Below are 13966 nucleotides of genomic sequence, written 5' to 3'. Positions count from 1 at the left end.
TGTACTTGCAGTAGTTAGTAAACATCTTTGACCCTCCTTTGTGCTATCTACACCATATTATTTCATCACCAATTGGTTACTGTAAGGAACATTAACTTGTTAGAAAACTGGTTGGACAACAATAAACTATATTCCTCTTTGCAACATTTCTGTAAGTCCAACAGTTACTTCTATCGACACGAACCCTTAACAAATAGAAACGAAAACAATAGATAGTACCACATCACAATCTCTGACAGCTTCATATTGAATATGATATACCATTTTACACCAATTCGCAGACTTCTTATGGTGAGACACATTCTACATGACTACATCCAAAAGCATGAAAGAATACATGGTATTCACAATGCATTTTCTTCATATTTGGCAGGGGGTCGCATATCTATTCACTACTATATCCAAAGGAGCAAAAATGTCACCTGCTTGTGAGTAAGTGGAACTCTTAACTGTTTCATTCACGTACCCTAAATCGTGCTCCACCCTTTGCCTTGCCAGAATAGTAATCACCCACATTTGCTACAAAAAGTGGATCTATATCTTCAAATCTAAACTCATTAGTGGCCTCAATACCACTGGCCTTTTCTGGATCCGTCTGCTCCAGTTCTTTGGTTAAGTCATCCATTGTTTTCCTTACACTTTCTCTACTCATGGTCCCTGCCTCACCAGTTGATGAAATGCCAACCATTGTAATCTTAGGAAGGTGCACATTTAGTTGTGAGGTCTCATCTATGTATTGTGTGGATAAGATTCCATCTTTATCCTTTTGTTTCAACCACATATGACTAAACCAATCTCCAAAAGGAAACCAGTGGCTGGATTTGCTTCTCGTGTTGGTCTGCACATCATCCTTTGCTTGTATCTCAGATGTGCTAGTTTGTAGAGAATCCTTGTGATCATCAACAGCTTCAGAATCGGAAAGGCACATGGTCGACTCGGAAGCTCGAAGGAAAGAGGCCACACTCCTGCCGTATGATAAGGCATGAAAAAAAAAGTTATGGACACATACATCCAATCAGAAAAAGAAAAAAAAAATTGATGCAGGCGTGTAAATTACTCAAACTAGCAAATGGAATACCTTCTCTCGAAAGTGTCGACCATATAAGGAAATTTTGGTTGAATGCCAGTTGCCTTCCTTAGCCACCTATTACCCAGAATAACTTTGTCGACTGTATAGTGAAGCTGCATTTCAGCTGCTTTTGATATGACGCTCAATGGTATTCCAGGATTCCCTATTTCATCCATCACTTCTTGAACCTGTCCAGAAATAAATAAGATACGTGAGAACCAAAAAATTGTGAACTTAGATGGTTTGTACAGTATTTAATCAAAAGTACTTACATAACATCTCAATTTTACAATACTGCTTGCTCATTTCAACATATATATAATGTGATTTCATACCTCAGGAGGTTCCCATAAATTATCTCCCATCTCTTCAATCACTTCTGCAGCCAAGTTGTCATCAACCACATCCCTTCGTCGCTGCATGTGCCGAGTTTGAATTAAAGTATGGAAATGTTGATCTACGGATTCCTCAAGAATGTTATCAAGCATGTTTTTATCAAAAAAGTAGGGGGTATACCTGTTGGAAAAACAGTAACGAACCAAAGCATCAGCTATTCTGAATTGAACTATAATAAAACAAGTGTTTCTGACAAAAGAACAAGTACTTAAGAAACAAAAAAGTCAGCTTTCAGTTGGTTAAGAAATAAATCAGTACTCTAAGAAGTATACATTTTCTTATACCTAATTGACTATTTCTTAATACACACAAATAGAAGGGAAGCCCCAACAGTCTATTAGGTTTCAACCAGAAAGAAGCATAAAACATAAAACTGAATGAAAAAAGAAAAAGAGAAGGTAAATGGGATTGACATCTCAATATGCACAAATATTATTCAAGGTCCAAAGTAACTTCTAAGCCTACTTTTACGAAAATATATTTGCATTTGGTTAAACACTGCAGTTTGATCAGATACTCGTTGGGAAAATTAGAAATGAAGCAGAAGTGCAGAACTCACCATTTGATCCCATCTGGACTTGCTATTGCAATATCCAAATTTTGAGCACTAAAAACTGGGACACCGTCAACCCTTATGCACTTGCCATTCTGTGCATTTCCTTTTAGAAGCTTGTTAGCTGCCCTGACCTGTCATTGAAATTATTCAGCAATACTATCATATATATAAAAAAATGCTATAATATAACAGAAGATGGTTCTCATATCATACCTGTTTCTCATTTGGAACAAACTGAAATAGGTGGGGCTTTTGCTGCAATAACAAAAAGTGAACCATGTTACTAATTAACACGGACTTCACTGATACACAACCAAACCAGCACTAATGCATTGACGAATTACTAGATACAAATCACAGCACAAGAAGGGATTACCTTAAAATGCTCAAAAGCCAAATCGAGACGACAAGCACCCACCACCCCACTCGGAATATTCAGCCGCTTCACATACGTAACTAACAACAACAACCTCAGTCAGAACGCAGGCAACCCCCCATACCAAAAACACACACACTCCAATCACTTATAATAACACCCAAAACACACCAAAAGTAGTACCTGCATCCCCCAAATCCATAAAGAACCGAAACACCGGGCCGTCATCCCTCTCGCCATTAGTAGCCGAAGCAAACATCTTCTTGAGCCACTCAGGAGTCCTACAAACCACAAAACCACACAATGCATCACAAATTCAGCTCATAACAACTCAAACACTTAACACTCAAAGCTCAAAAGACACTATCTTTATCAATCTCCAAGCTCAAATTAAACACACACAATGATACAAACAATTAAAATACTTTATTTTTATTTTTTTTTAATCAAGAGTTTAGAAAAGTTGGGACCTTTGAGAAATGAAGGGAATATCGAACTGGTTGGTGACGGCCATGAGCCCAGTGCCGGAGAGGTCGCACATACTGAAGACCTGGCCCACAAAGGCGGGCCCACTGCCCTTGATCATCGAACTCAGACCGGCGACCTTAATCTTCCCGGGGAAAGTCGACGATTTGGACTCCGACGCCGGCGCCGGCGCGGGGGTGTTGACGGCGGCGGGCTGAGGAGGAGGAGGGAGGGGAGAGAGGAGGATTGGTTTGGGGGAGATGGGGAAGAAGTAGGCGAGGCGCTTTACGGCGATGGGGGAGGAGTCGGACGGCGTCGTTTTGGGGGCGGCGAAGAGGGAGAAGAGGTTGGCGATGGGCTTTGGGTGGCGGGGGGTTGTTGGGTCGGTTGGGGTGGCCATTACAAGCCGACGGGGTCTGTCGTCGATGTGAGAGAGAGTGTGTGAGGAACTGAGGATGAGACGGAGTGAGAGAGAGAGACGACGGAGAGTCATATCCGATGTGGATTGGCATTTAAATTCCAATTTTATGGATATTTTTTTAAATTTTTTTTACATCTTTTTATATTTTCTCGACTCGATCAAAAGCCTATTTTGGTAGAAGAAATAAGAGCGAGATCTTTCATTACTCGTCTTAGTGATTGCAATCCAAATAAAAAAGTCCATATGGAATAGACACCAATTATATTTGCTCTCTCAAACTTTTAACTATCTTTTATTTCGTTTTTCAACTATTTTTAATGTTTTTGTATGTTAGAATCGAGTCGTAGAAACCATTCCATTCACAATTAAATTGTTCATTGCATGATTTAGAGTGCTATACATTAAGGACAATGTGCATTTTCAAGTGTGGGGGGAGGTTTAGTGTAATTGAGTCTTTTATTTTGTAATTTTTGGGTAATTTTAAATTGTTGTTTTGTTCTTGAGTCTTAGGAAGCCCGGTCAATGATCATGGATGAATCTAATCTATAAAAATGTGGAACAAGATGAGCATGGAATCGAGATAATATGCTATGAATTCTTTTGTTAATCGAGTTATATCACTTGCATATGTATGTGTAGTAGATATAGCTTGATAACTTTGGTACGGATTATTTGAGCATGGACTAACTTATGATTCATATGAATTTATTATGAACTTTTGAGCCTTTATATATATGTGCTTTCTTTTTTTGAGTTAACATGATCTATCTCTTTTTGGTTCATATGCTTAGATAACCTCATATGACTTATTTGGTTGACTTATATGTCATAGCTCTTTAATGGACTAGAAAATGTTAGAAGTTACTCTTGTACTTTTCGAAACTTAAAGTCAATACATAACCGTTCTTTTGGAAAGGATAAGAGGCACATTAGAATTCACCACTATAGCCAAATTTCCGTTGTTCCCATGGTTATATGCATGAGTTCATATCCCTTAGTTTAACCCCTTGAGCCTATTATTGATTAGCCTTTTTGTCATTATCCTTACTATCTTATATCATGAACCTTAGTATAGCTACATCTCTACCATGTTCCAAAATTGCATCACTACATTAAAAATTAGGCATCCATTACATAGAGTCCAACAAAAACTCTACTTACTACCCACATTCAAAACAACACCAATATATATAAATCAAAAGGAAAAAGGCAGAGAGAAGTGTGAATACACAAGAGCAAGTCACAATTGTTATGGAGCAAAGATGACTAGTCTTAGTTTATAGATCAGAGTTGTTATACATGAAGTACCAAATTGTCCAAGTAGTAATAAATCAAATACCATAGAAGTTTTTAACTAAAAATGTTTTGGCAGCGAACTTTCCTAGTTTCCTCACAAAACCCACTATTTATATACGACACGTCGTTCGGGTCACACCGAATTGGATCCCAAACCAAATAAAACCCCAAAAAAGAAGCTCCTCTTCCCCATCTGGAGCGTTTTCTTCAATCTTCTTACGGACACAGAGCCCCCTCCGAAATCAGATCGCCGACCTCCGGAGCTTCACGATTCCCAGGCAACATATACATCTCTCTCTCTCTTCGTTTTTTTTTTCAATCCTAATTCAAATCCACCTCTATCATTTATTTCATTCAACTCAAGAATGAGCTAGAATAAGAGCTAGTTTCTTCATATCTGCGCCTCAATTGGTTTGCATGCGTTTCAATTTTCGTTTTGGAATCTCCCTGATTACATTTTTCGAATCGATTATCCAAATTTTTGTGTATATTTAGGGCAGGTTTTAACTGTCAGTGTTGAATTTGACTGCCTCCATTTCGGTATCACTAGTCATTGACTTGATCAACTTCACAATCTAGGGTTTTATTTTCGTTGTTTATATTCTAATTTGGTTTAGTATTCGAGCTTTCGATCTATTTTTAGGCTCGAATTAGTTTTCGCTGTGTTGTGGAGTAGATTTGAGGTCATTATGTGGTGAATGATGTGATTTTGTTTGGTTTTTGTGTGATTGTAGTGATTAATTGGAGTTGGTTATGCAGGAATAGGATCAGTATCCGAGGGGCTGTTGGAAGAGAGTTGCAATGGCCGCTTCGGAGGAGAATAATGCATTGTTTCCTATTTTTATCTTGACCATTATGGCACTGGCTTTAGTGCCCTACACGATTATAAAGCTGTGTAGTGCTGCCTCAAAGGAAACAAAGAGCATCCACTGCAAGTGCAGTGACTGCTCTCGTTCGGGGAAGTACCGTAGGTCGTTGTTCAAGCGTGTAAGTTGCTTATTTCTGATCAGGGCATTCCGGTCCTTGTTTTGAGAACATTGAATTGTGTCTGATTGGACGTGGTCATGGTTTTTTTTTTTTTTTGCAGATTTCAAACTTCTCAACATGCAGTAACTTGACATTAGTACTGCTTTGGGTCGTCATGATAGTCCTGGTTTATTACATCAAGACTCAGAGCGTGGAGGTAAACATTTTGATTGACTTTTGAATCATGAATCAAATTCATTCTTATATGCGGTGATTTTGTCATCTGAATGCTATAGAATTGGGGAAATGGGTTGTTATATCAGATATCGAACTTTTTCTTTCCTTTCACCAAGTATCTTGAAGATAGCGTTTCATATGTTTTTTTCTTATACATATTCGTTCAGAATCAAATTTTTGACCCATACCATATCCTCGGTCTGGAACCTGGAGTTCCAGAGTCTGAAATAAAGAAGGCGTACAGGAAGCTTTCAGTGATATACCATCCAGATAAAAATCCAGATAAAGGTTAAAATTGTTTGTTTCTCAATTTATGCATGCTTATCATACTACAAATTGAAGGATGGAGACTTTCAGGATACCTTGTGTACATTACCCATTATTATTTTTTTCTTTTTTCAGAGGCCAACGAGTACTTTGTGGAGAAAATAGTGAAGGCTTATCAGGCTTTGACAGATCCGGTATCTCGTGAAAATTATGAAAAGTATGGCCATCCAGATGGCAGACAGGTAACATGTAATTCTTTTATTGGAAACATATAGCTGCTTACTTTCAATATCAAGTCGAATTAGCATGTTTGAAACTGAACATTATGCTTTTACTCAAATAGGGGTTTCAAATGGGAATAGCTCTTCCCCAATTCCTACTAGAAGGCAAGCAAAATGGTGGCTTACTCTTGCTCGGGATTGTTGGTGTTTGCATTCTTTTGCCCTTGGTAATAGCTGTTGTCTATCTCTCAAAGTCGGCAAAATATACTGGCAACTATGTCATGCACCATACATTGTCCACTTACTATTACTTTATGAAGCCTTCTCTGGCTCCCAGGTACTAAATTCTTTCACTAATGAATGTCTAACAACAAAGCAAATTAAGAGTTAGTGACGTACTTGTTTAGATATTCTAGTTTCCTTCATATTTTAATGGATTTGGTGTAGCTTTTGTGGTCTTCTTAATAATTTCATTGATCTTACAAGATAACTTGAATACACAGCAAAGTGATGGACGTCTTCATAAAGGCTGCAGAGTATACTGAAGTTCCAATTCGTAGAACAGACAACGAACCCCTCCAGAAGCTTTTTATGCTAGTTAGGAGTGAACTAAATCTGGACCTCAAAAACATTAAGCAAGAGCAGGCAAAATTTTGGAAGCAGCATCCAGCACTTGTAAAGGTATTTAGTGCTCTGAGACATAACTATGTTTACTTGTGTCCTAATCATCCTTTTGCTTATCCATATGCCGCTTTCTATGCAGACTGAACTGTTGATTCAAGCACAGTTAACTCGTGAGACAGCATCATTATCTCCATACCTGCAAGGTGATTTTAAACATGTTCTGGAACTTGCTCCTCGCCTCCTTGAAGAATTGATGAAGGTGGTCTCTTCATTTCTTGTCTTGCATTTTATTAACAGGCTCTAATAGAAGTCCTTTTGGAGGTCTAAATCTGTGATTTTCCTTAAGCCTGTTTTTGAGAACTCACATTTGGTGTGTTAGGCCATTTTTACTCATGCTTTACTTTGTGTAGATGGCACTGGTTCCACGCAATGCTCAGGGGCAGGGATGGTTGAGGCCTGCTATTGGTGTGGTTGAACTTTCTCAGTGCATAATTCAGGTGATTGTCTACCATCCCGTTTTATTAGCACTTCTGTCTCTATCTGTCTGTGGGTGCACACACGGAAAAGCTTCAATGAAATTAAAAAAAAAAGAATAATTATAACAGCATAAGTCTACCGAAGTAATATAACTTGAACAGTCTAAATTGTATGCTTGAATATCTGTATATATTGATATGGATATGTTAATTGATGTGGGCCTACTTACAATCCCTAGTGGGTTGCGTAGTGAGTGTTTGCTTTGCTAGTGGTAGACTCATGCTTGGGTTTTGGTGCTCTATGTCTCTAGATTTTATTCTCTTCAATTTCCTTCCATATAAATATTGATTGAAATGTGGAGAAATCTCTGAAATATACTTTGTACTCGGAAATAATCTGGAGGATGAATGTTACTTCACCCCTAAATCTATGTCAGTGATAGGATTTTCTTTGCTGCAGACATTGATGCTTATGCTTTTGAATAGTAACATCTTGAAGTGTTAAGCAAAGGCGCATTTATGGTTTACCAATTGCATGTGATTTGACCAAAATATTAGTCCCAAAAAATTTGAATTTTGCTTACCACTCGTGAAACATACATCAAGTTAAAAAATGTTATGTTGTGGATCCTTATTTAGGCAATCAAGTTACCTATATTTATTTCTTTTGTTTGACTTTGCAAAAAGAGTAGAATCCCTTTTCATTCCTTCTATCAAAGAAATGGCAATTTATATTGTAAGCACGTAGCTGGATCCACTTAGCTTCAACAAATATGACTAATTCAGGGTCTTTTCCAATGACCTATCTACTGCAGGCTGTTCCACTAAGTGCAAGGAAAGCTACTGGAGGATCAAGTGAAGGCATTGCCCCCTTTTTACAGCTGCCACATTTTAGTGAGGCTGTTGTAAAAAAGATAGGCCGCAAGGTAATAGTCTTACTGTGGAGTTTGGACTTGGACCGTTTCATGCTGGATACTATTATCTTTATCTTGCTTACGGCTAAAAGATTCTAATTTGCATAGCTGCTGCTTTTAATACTGTCTAATTCTATCAGTTATCAATACAAAGAGGTTTGTGAATCCTGTTTCTGAGACTAAATGCACAAGTAGATCCAATCAATTAGTATATCTAGACTTAATTTTCTAACGAAATTTTGTTCTTTCATTTGCAGAAGGTGAGAGTGTTTCAGGAGCTCTGCGATATGTCTATGCAAGAGCGTGCTGAGTTGCTTTCTCAAGTTGCTGGTTTCTCGCCCGCTGAAGTAGAAGATGTTGAAATGGTTTTAGCAGCAATGCCTTCCATATCACTTGACATTAAATGTGAGACTGAAGGTGAAGAGGGTATACAAGAGGGTGACATTGTCACTGTTAATGCTTGGGTGACACTACAACGCGATAATGGTTTGATTGGTGCCCTTCCCCATGCCCCCTACTTTCCGTTTCACAAGGAGGAAAATTTCTGGTTTTTGCTTGCAGACAGTGTTTCCAATAATGTTTGGTTCTGGCAGAAGGTAAATTTCATGGAGGAAGCTGCAGCAATTACTGCCGCTTCCAAGACAATTGAGGAGACAATGGAGGGTTCAGGAGCAAACATGAAGGAGATCAGTGCCGCTGTCAAAGAAACCATTGACAAGGTGAAGAGTGGATCTAGATTGGTAACTGGCAAGTTACCTGCCCCAGCAGAGGGGAACTACAATTTGACGTGTTACTGTCTGTGCGACTCTTGGCTTGGTTGTGATAGAAGGACAAATTTGAAGGTAAAGATTTTGAAGCGTACCCGAGCTGGTACACGTGGCGGTTTTGCGGAAGATGGACCAATTACAGAGGACGGGATTGAAGAGGAGGAAGATGTTGATGACGAGGAATACGACGAGGATTATGAGAGTGAGTACAGTGAAGATGAGGCGGATGAACAACAGGATACAAAACAGAAAGGCCCTGCTGCAAATGGCGATGCACACAAAGAAGGCACAGATTCAGAAGGTTCAGATTCAGAGGAGGAATAAAACACATTGAGTAAAGCTTAGCCTTTCTGTTTTCTTTGTTCATCCATCTTTTATTCGGTGAAAGAATTAAACAACCACCACAATGATAGTTACCATGTTACCATAAGTTTACATTCTTGATTTTGGCAGGTTTTTAGTAGTTTCGATACTAAATACGTGGGGATCCAAACCCATTGAAGTTCAGTTCCTTATAAAAGAAATACTAGACATTTTGCTATTGATCTCCTTGGAAAAAAAAGTTTTTACTCATTGGAAAATGCTAGATGGAGACATGAAATCCTAGACATAAACAACTGAAGTCGACACCTCATTATAATTTGTGTATATTTCGGGTTACATTTCCGTCCGTTTTGATCTGTCTACCCCGCTAAGTAACCCTAATCCCAATCTTGGTTCACTGTAGTTTTGTCCGATTTCTATTAATACTACCGGCACGTTTATTTATCTGGAAGGGAATTGAAAATTCAATGATTTAATACTCACAATTGAAAAAAAACATACACACGTTGGAAATGCACACATCAAAATACACTCAGCACCACAAGACAACATACAAATATACTCACATAAGAACTATTGAAAACTTTCACTAGAAAGACACTCACACTTGAAGGAATAGTTATACATTCGAAAGATTTACACTCAACACGTAAATATACTTACATATGAATTGAAAAGATACTCGCTTTAGAAAGATACTTACAATTGAAAGAAACACTCGTCCGCACTAGAAAGACATTCACACATCTAAAGACGCTTGCACCAGAAAGTAACATAGAAAGATACTCACATACGGACTGAAATGATACTCAAGTTAGAAAGATATTCAAAATTGAAAACTCTCACTGGAAATACACTCACACTTGAAGGAATTGCTACACATTCGAAAGATTTACACTTAACCCGAAAAGATACTCACATTAGAATATAAAAGATACTCACAATTGAAAGAAACACTCACTTGCACTGGAAAGACGGTCACACATCTAAAGACACTCACATCAGGAAGCAATACAGAAAGAGACTAACACAATGACTGAAATGATACTCAAGTTAGAAAGATATTCAAAATTGAAAACTCTCATTGGAAAGACACTCACACTTGAAGGAATAGATACACATTCGAAAGATTTACATTCAATCCGGAAAAGATACTTACATAAGAATATAAAAGATACTCACAATTGAAAAAAACACTCGCTCGCATTGGAAAACACTTACACATCTAAATACACTCGCACCATAAAACAACACATAAAAATACTCACATAAGGACTGAAATGATGCTCAAGTTAGACATATACTCAAAATTGAAAACTCTCACGGGAAAGACACTCCCAATATAAAGATACATATTCGAAAGATTTACACTCAAGACGAAAAGAAACTCACATAAGAATTAAAAAAATAGTCACATTTTGGACAATCTTACTCCCCTAGCTGGGGTTGGTAGTGCTGCATTGCTAGTTGCTACTCCTGATAGTTATTAACTTCTATTCTTATTTTATTTGTAGCTTAGAGTGTTTCAGGAGCTTCAGGATATGTCCCTGCAAGACCGTGCTGATTCACTTTCGCATACTGCTGGGTTCTCTCCCATTCAAGTACAAGATGTTGAGATGGTCTTGACAAGGATGCCTTCAATATCAATAGAAGTTAAATGCCACAGTAAAGGCAAAGAAGATATACAAGAGAGTGACATTGTAACATTCCAAGCTGGGGTGACACTAAAAACGAGATAATGGCCTAATCGACGCCCTTCCTCATGCCCCCTTCTTCCCGTTTCACAAGGAAGAAAAATTCTGGTTTTTGCCTGCAGACAGCGCCTCCAATGAAATCTTGCTGTGGGAGAAGGTAACTTTCATGGATGAAGCTGTGGCTATTACCACCACCTCGAATGCAGTAAAAGAGATACTGCAGGATTCAGGAGCATATGGAGTAGATTAATGCTACAGTCAAAGAAGCAGTTGAAAAGGTTAAGCGGGGGTCTAGACTGGTAACTACATGGCCTAGTGGAGGGGGATCACAATTTGACATGTAACTTCGACTCTTGGATTGGTTGTGATCGAAAGACAAGCTTCAAGCTAAAAGTTTCGCATGCCAGTTATGAGGAAGAGATGGAAGATAAGGATTATGTTTGATACTTACGGTTCTAATTTCTTTCTTTATTCATTTCTTGATGTAATCTTTGATACTGAAACACTGGTTATAAAAATCTGGTCAGTTTGCTATATAACCTCTTTTAGAACAATATATATTTTTTGTAGCTAACTGGACTTTGTAAATGTAAAGGATAATACAGGAGGGCGAGACTTGCAAAAAGAATGCTTGTACATTTCATACTATTATCCTAAAATCTGCACTACAAATACTTTGATCTGTTCCTAACACGCAGCTGCTTCTAACTAGAAACAAGTCTGACACGACAATTTTTCCTAGACGGGCACAAGCGTTATGATTTTCAACATCACTTTTGAACGTCTTCCTTTACCTTGAGTACCTTTCCTCATCATGGGGGATACCATCGCATAATAACGATGCATCTGACTGGTCAATAAGAGCTTTAAGATTCAACCCTGAGTTCATCTGAACTCATACCAGCTTCCTCCAGTAAATTGGACATGTTCTGGTTCACTTCCTCAGCTTCAACAGCTTGTTCATCTAAATTTGAGTTGGCATTTGACACTTCATTTGAGCTTTGAATTGATTCCTTCTCTGCACTTAACATTTTGTCATCACCATCAAGATTGCTTTGCTTGTTTGCTTGAATTTTAACACGTTTTCCTTTGATGTACCGAATCTCCCATCTTGGCGGTGGATATTTCTTCTTCAATTTAGTGTATTTGTCCATCATACCTAGCTTCTGAAAGACATCTCCAACCTTGTTAACAATTGACATATTTGGTCTGATGCCAAGCTCCTCCATGTCAGCAAATATCTACAGCAAGAGAAAGTTTCCAAGAAGTTAACCTCAATGATGCATCAAATTTCGAAGGTTCCAATTTGCAAACTAGCCATAACATGATATCCAACATTAAGCCTATACAACTAAAATCATTTCACAATAAAAATCCATTAATTTTCAAGAATCTGCATTACTATGTTCGCCAGTTTCAACTGATCACTTGTATTACACAAAGAATTATTGTCACATTACCTCAAACATCTTGTCATGCAGGCCCCCTTCATAGTAAATCGAAATCATCTTGTCAAAGAACGTTCGAGGCATGCTATCCAAGTACTGCGAGAACAGCTTCTTCCAAAGCTCTTCAGCTTCTTCAATCCTCCCATCTGCCGCCAAAGCATTCAACAAGGTAAAATAAGTCCCCATTGTCCTTCCTTGACCTTTGCTCAGCATCCATTTCGCTACCTAAATCCCCAAAAGCCACAAATTTATCAGAATCAGAACATCAAGGTTCACAAATCCATGATCTTAACCACATAAAAGAAACAAAAATAACTACCTGAATGATCCTTTTATAATCTTTCTGATTTTCAAGAGTCTTCAAAGCCTTCTTCACTGTAATCAATGGAAACTCCAACTCCCAAGCAATGAAAGAATCAAGTGCCCCATAAACCTCCTCTTTCACATTTGACAATCCCTTAATCTAACAAAACAAAACATCACCAATTTCAACACTAAACACAAAAACTATGCAAAAGGGTATTACACTAATAAAACAAGTAAGAAAACAAGCAAAAAAACTCACACACTCAACAAGCTTGAGTGACTTGGAAATAGTCCCAATCTTCTTATTGGATTTCCACACTCTTGGGTATCTGGGTCTTGGTCCCTTCAATCCACATACCTGAAAAAAGAAGAAGCAAAATTTAACAACAAAGTGATAACTGATAATCTTTCACAACAAAAACAATCATCATATTCCAAATTACAGAAAAGGGTACCCCAAATTTCAGTGAAGCTTACCACCACACTGCTCCTCCTCTGGGATATTCCGGTAAATTCCAGCCGCCCAGTAAACACCGGCAGCGAGTACTTTAAGCTAAGCATTACTAAGACAGCATTTGAATGATTTTCCCAGAAACTAAAAAGGATTGAATGGCTCACAGACTCGGATAAATATACAATAACCCAAAACGGTGCGTTTTTGGTGTTTGACTGCGCGTCAATGCTGTAGAGAGGCTGTAACTATTCGCGCCCGCAGAGGATTCCAGCCCCCCTGGTTAGAGTAGGAAAGACTCAAAAAAGAGTATCACAATCCTCATCCTCTCAAAAACCAAGTGAGAGAGAGATTTCACTTCCATTAAATTCAAGAGAGAGAGAGAGAGAGAGAGAGAAGACGATGATCGAGTCAGCCATGGCCGTCCGATTCAACGCCGCCGCCAATGTCTGCTCCTCCACCGCCGTGCCTTGTAATAACACCACTCACCTCCTCCGCCTCTCTACTTCCACCTCAGCTCAGAAACTTTGCTTAGTTGCTTATTACATTCTTCTTTCTTTGATTCCTTGTAGGTTTCCGTCCGCGGTGGAGCTTTACACGAAGACTCCAATGAACTAGATTAGGAATGCACTAAAATTGTGTATTTTGGTGTCAATACTACAACCAAAAGCCTCTCACAATTCATAATTACT

General features: G+C 38.4%; 3 protein-coding genes across 3 annotated transcripts; 1 reads left to right on the top strand and 2 right to left on the bottom strand.

Annotated features, from left to right (window-relative positions):
* Window positions 1–216: 216 nt before the first annotated feature.
* On the bottom strand, window positions 217–3298 carry LOC126801658 (uncharacterized). The gene is made up of 8 exons (XM_050529079.1): window positions 2868–3298; window positions 2581–2678; window positions 2398–2477; window positions 2235–2276; window positions 2025–2152; window positions 1405–1585; window positions 1079–1257; window positions 217–965 (listed from the first exon to the last, which is right to left on the bottom strand). Exons 1-8 carry the CDS (start codon window positions 3260–3262, stop codon window positions 455–457), a joined length of 1614 nt encoding a protein of 537 aa, XP_050385036.1. The 5' UTR covers window positions 3263–3298; the 3' UTR covers window positions 217–454.
* Window positions 3299–5329: 2031 nt separating this feature from the next.
* On the top strand, window positions 5330–9498 carry LOC126801657 (dnaJ protein ERDJ2A-like). The gene is made up of 10 exons (XM_050529078.1): window positions 5330–5566; window positions 5667–5762; window positions 5950–6070; window positions 6185–6291; window positions 6393–6607; window positions 6774–6951; window positions 7034–7153; window positions 7305–7391; window positions 8186–8296; window positions 8542–9498. The coding sequence occupies exons 1-10, from the start codon at window positions 5381–5383 to the stop codon at window positions 9373–9375; spliced, it is 2055 nt and encodes a 684-aa protein (XP_050385035.1). The 5' UTR covers window positions 5330–5380; the 3' UTR covers window positions 9376–9498.
* A 2184-nt stretch (window positions 9499–11682) lies between these two features.
* Window positions 11683–13413, bottom strand: LOC126801668 (pentatricopeptide repeat-containing protein At4g21190). Its single transcript, XM_050529089.1, has 5 exons — window positions 13301–13413; window positions 13083–13181; window positions 12837–12980; window positions 12530–12742; window positions 11683–12310 (listed from the first exon to the last, which is right to left on the bottom strand). Exons 1-5 carry the CDS (start codon window positions 13382–13384, stop codon window positions 11936–11938), a joined length of 915 nt encoding a protein of 304 aa, XP_050385046.1. The 5' UTR covers window positions 13385–13413; the 3' UTR covers window positions 11683–11935.
* Window positions 13414–13966: the final 553 nt, after the last annotated feature.

This window comes from Argentina anserina, chromosome 7 (genome assembly GCF_933775445.1).
Source record: "Argentina anserina chromosome 7, drPotAnse1.1, whole genome shotgun sequence".
Taxonomy (NCBI): Eukaryota; Viridiplantae; Streptophyta; class Magnoliopsida; order Rosales; family Rosaceae; genus Argentina; species Argentina anserina.
Note: the sequence above shows the minus strand (reverse complement) of the source record. Positions and strands in the feature narration are given on the sequence as shown.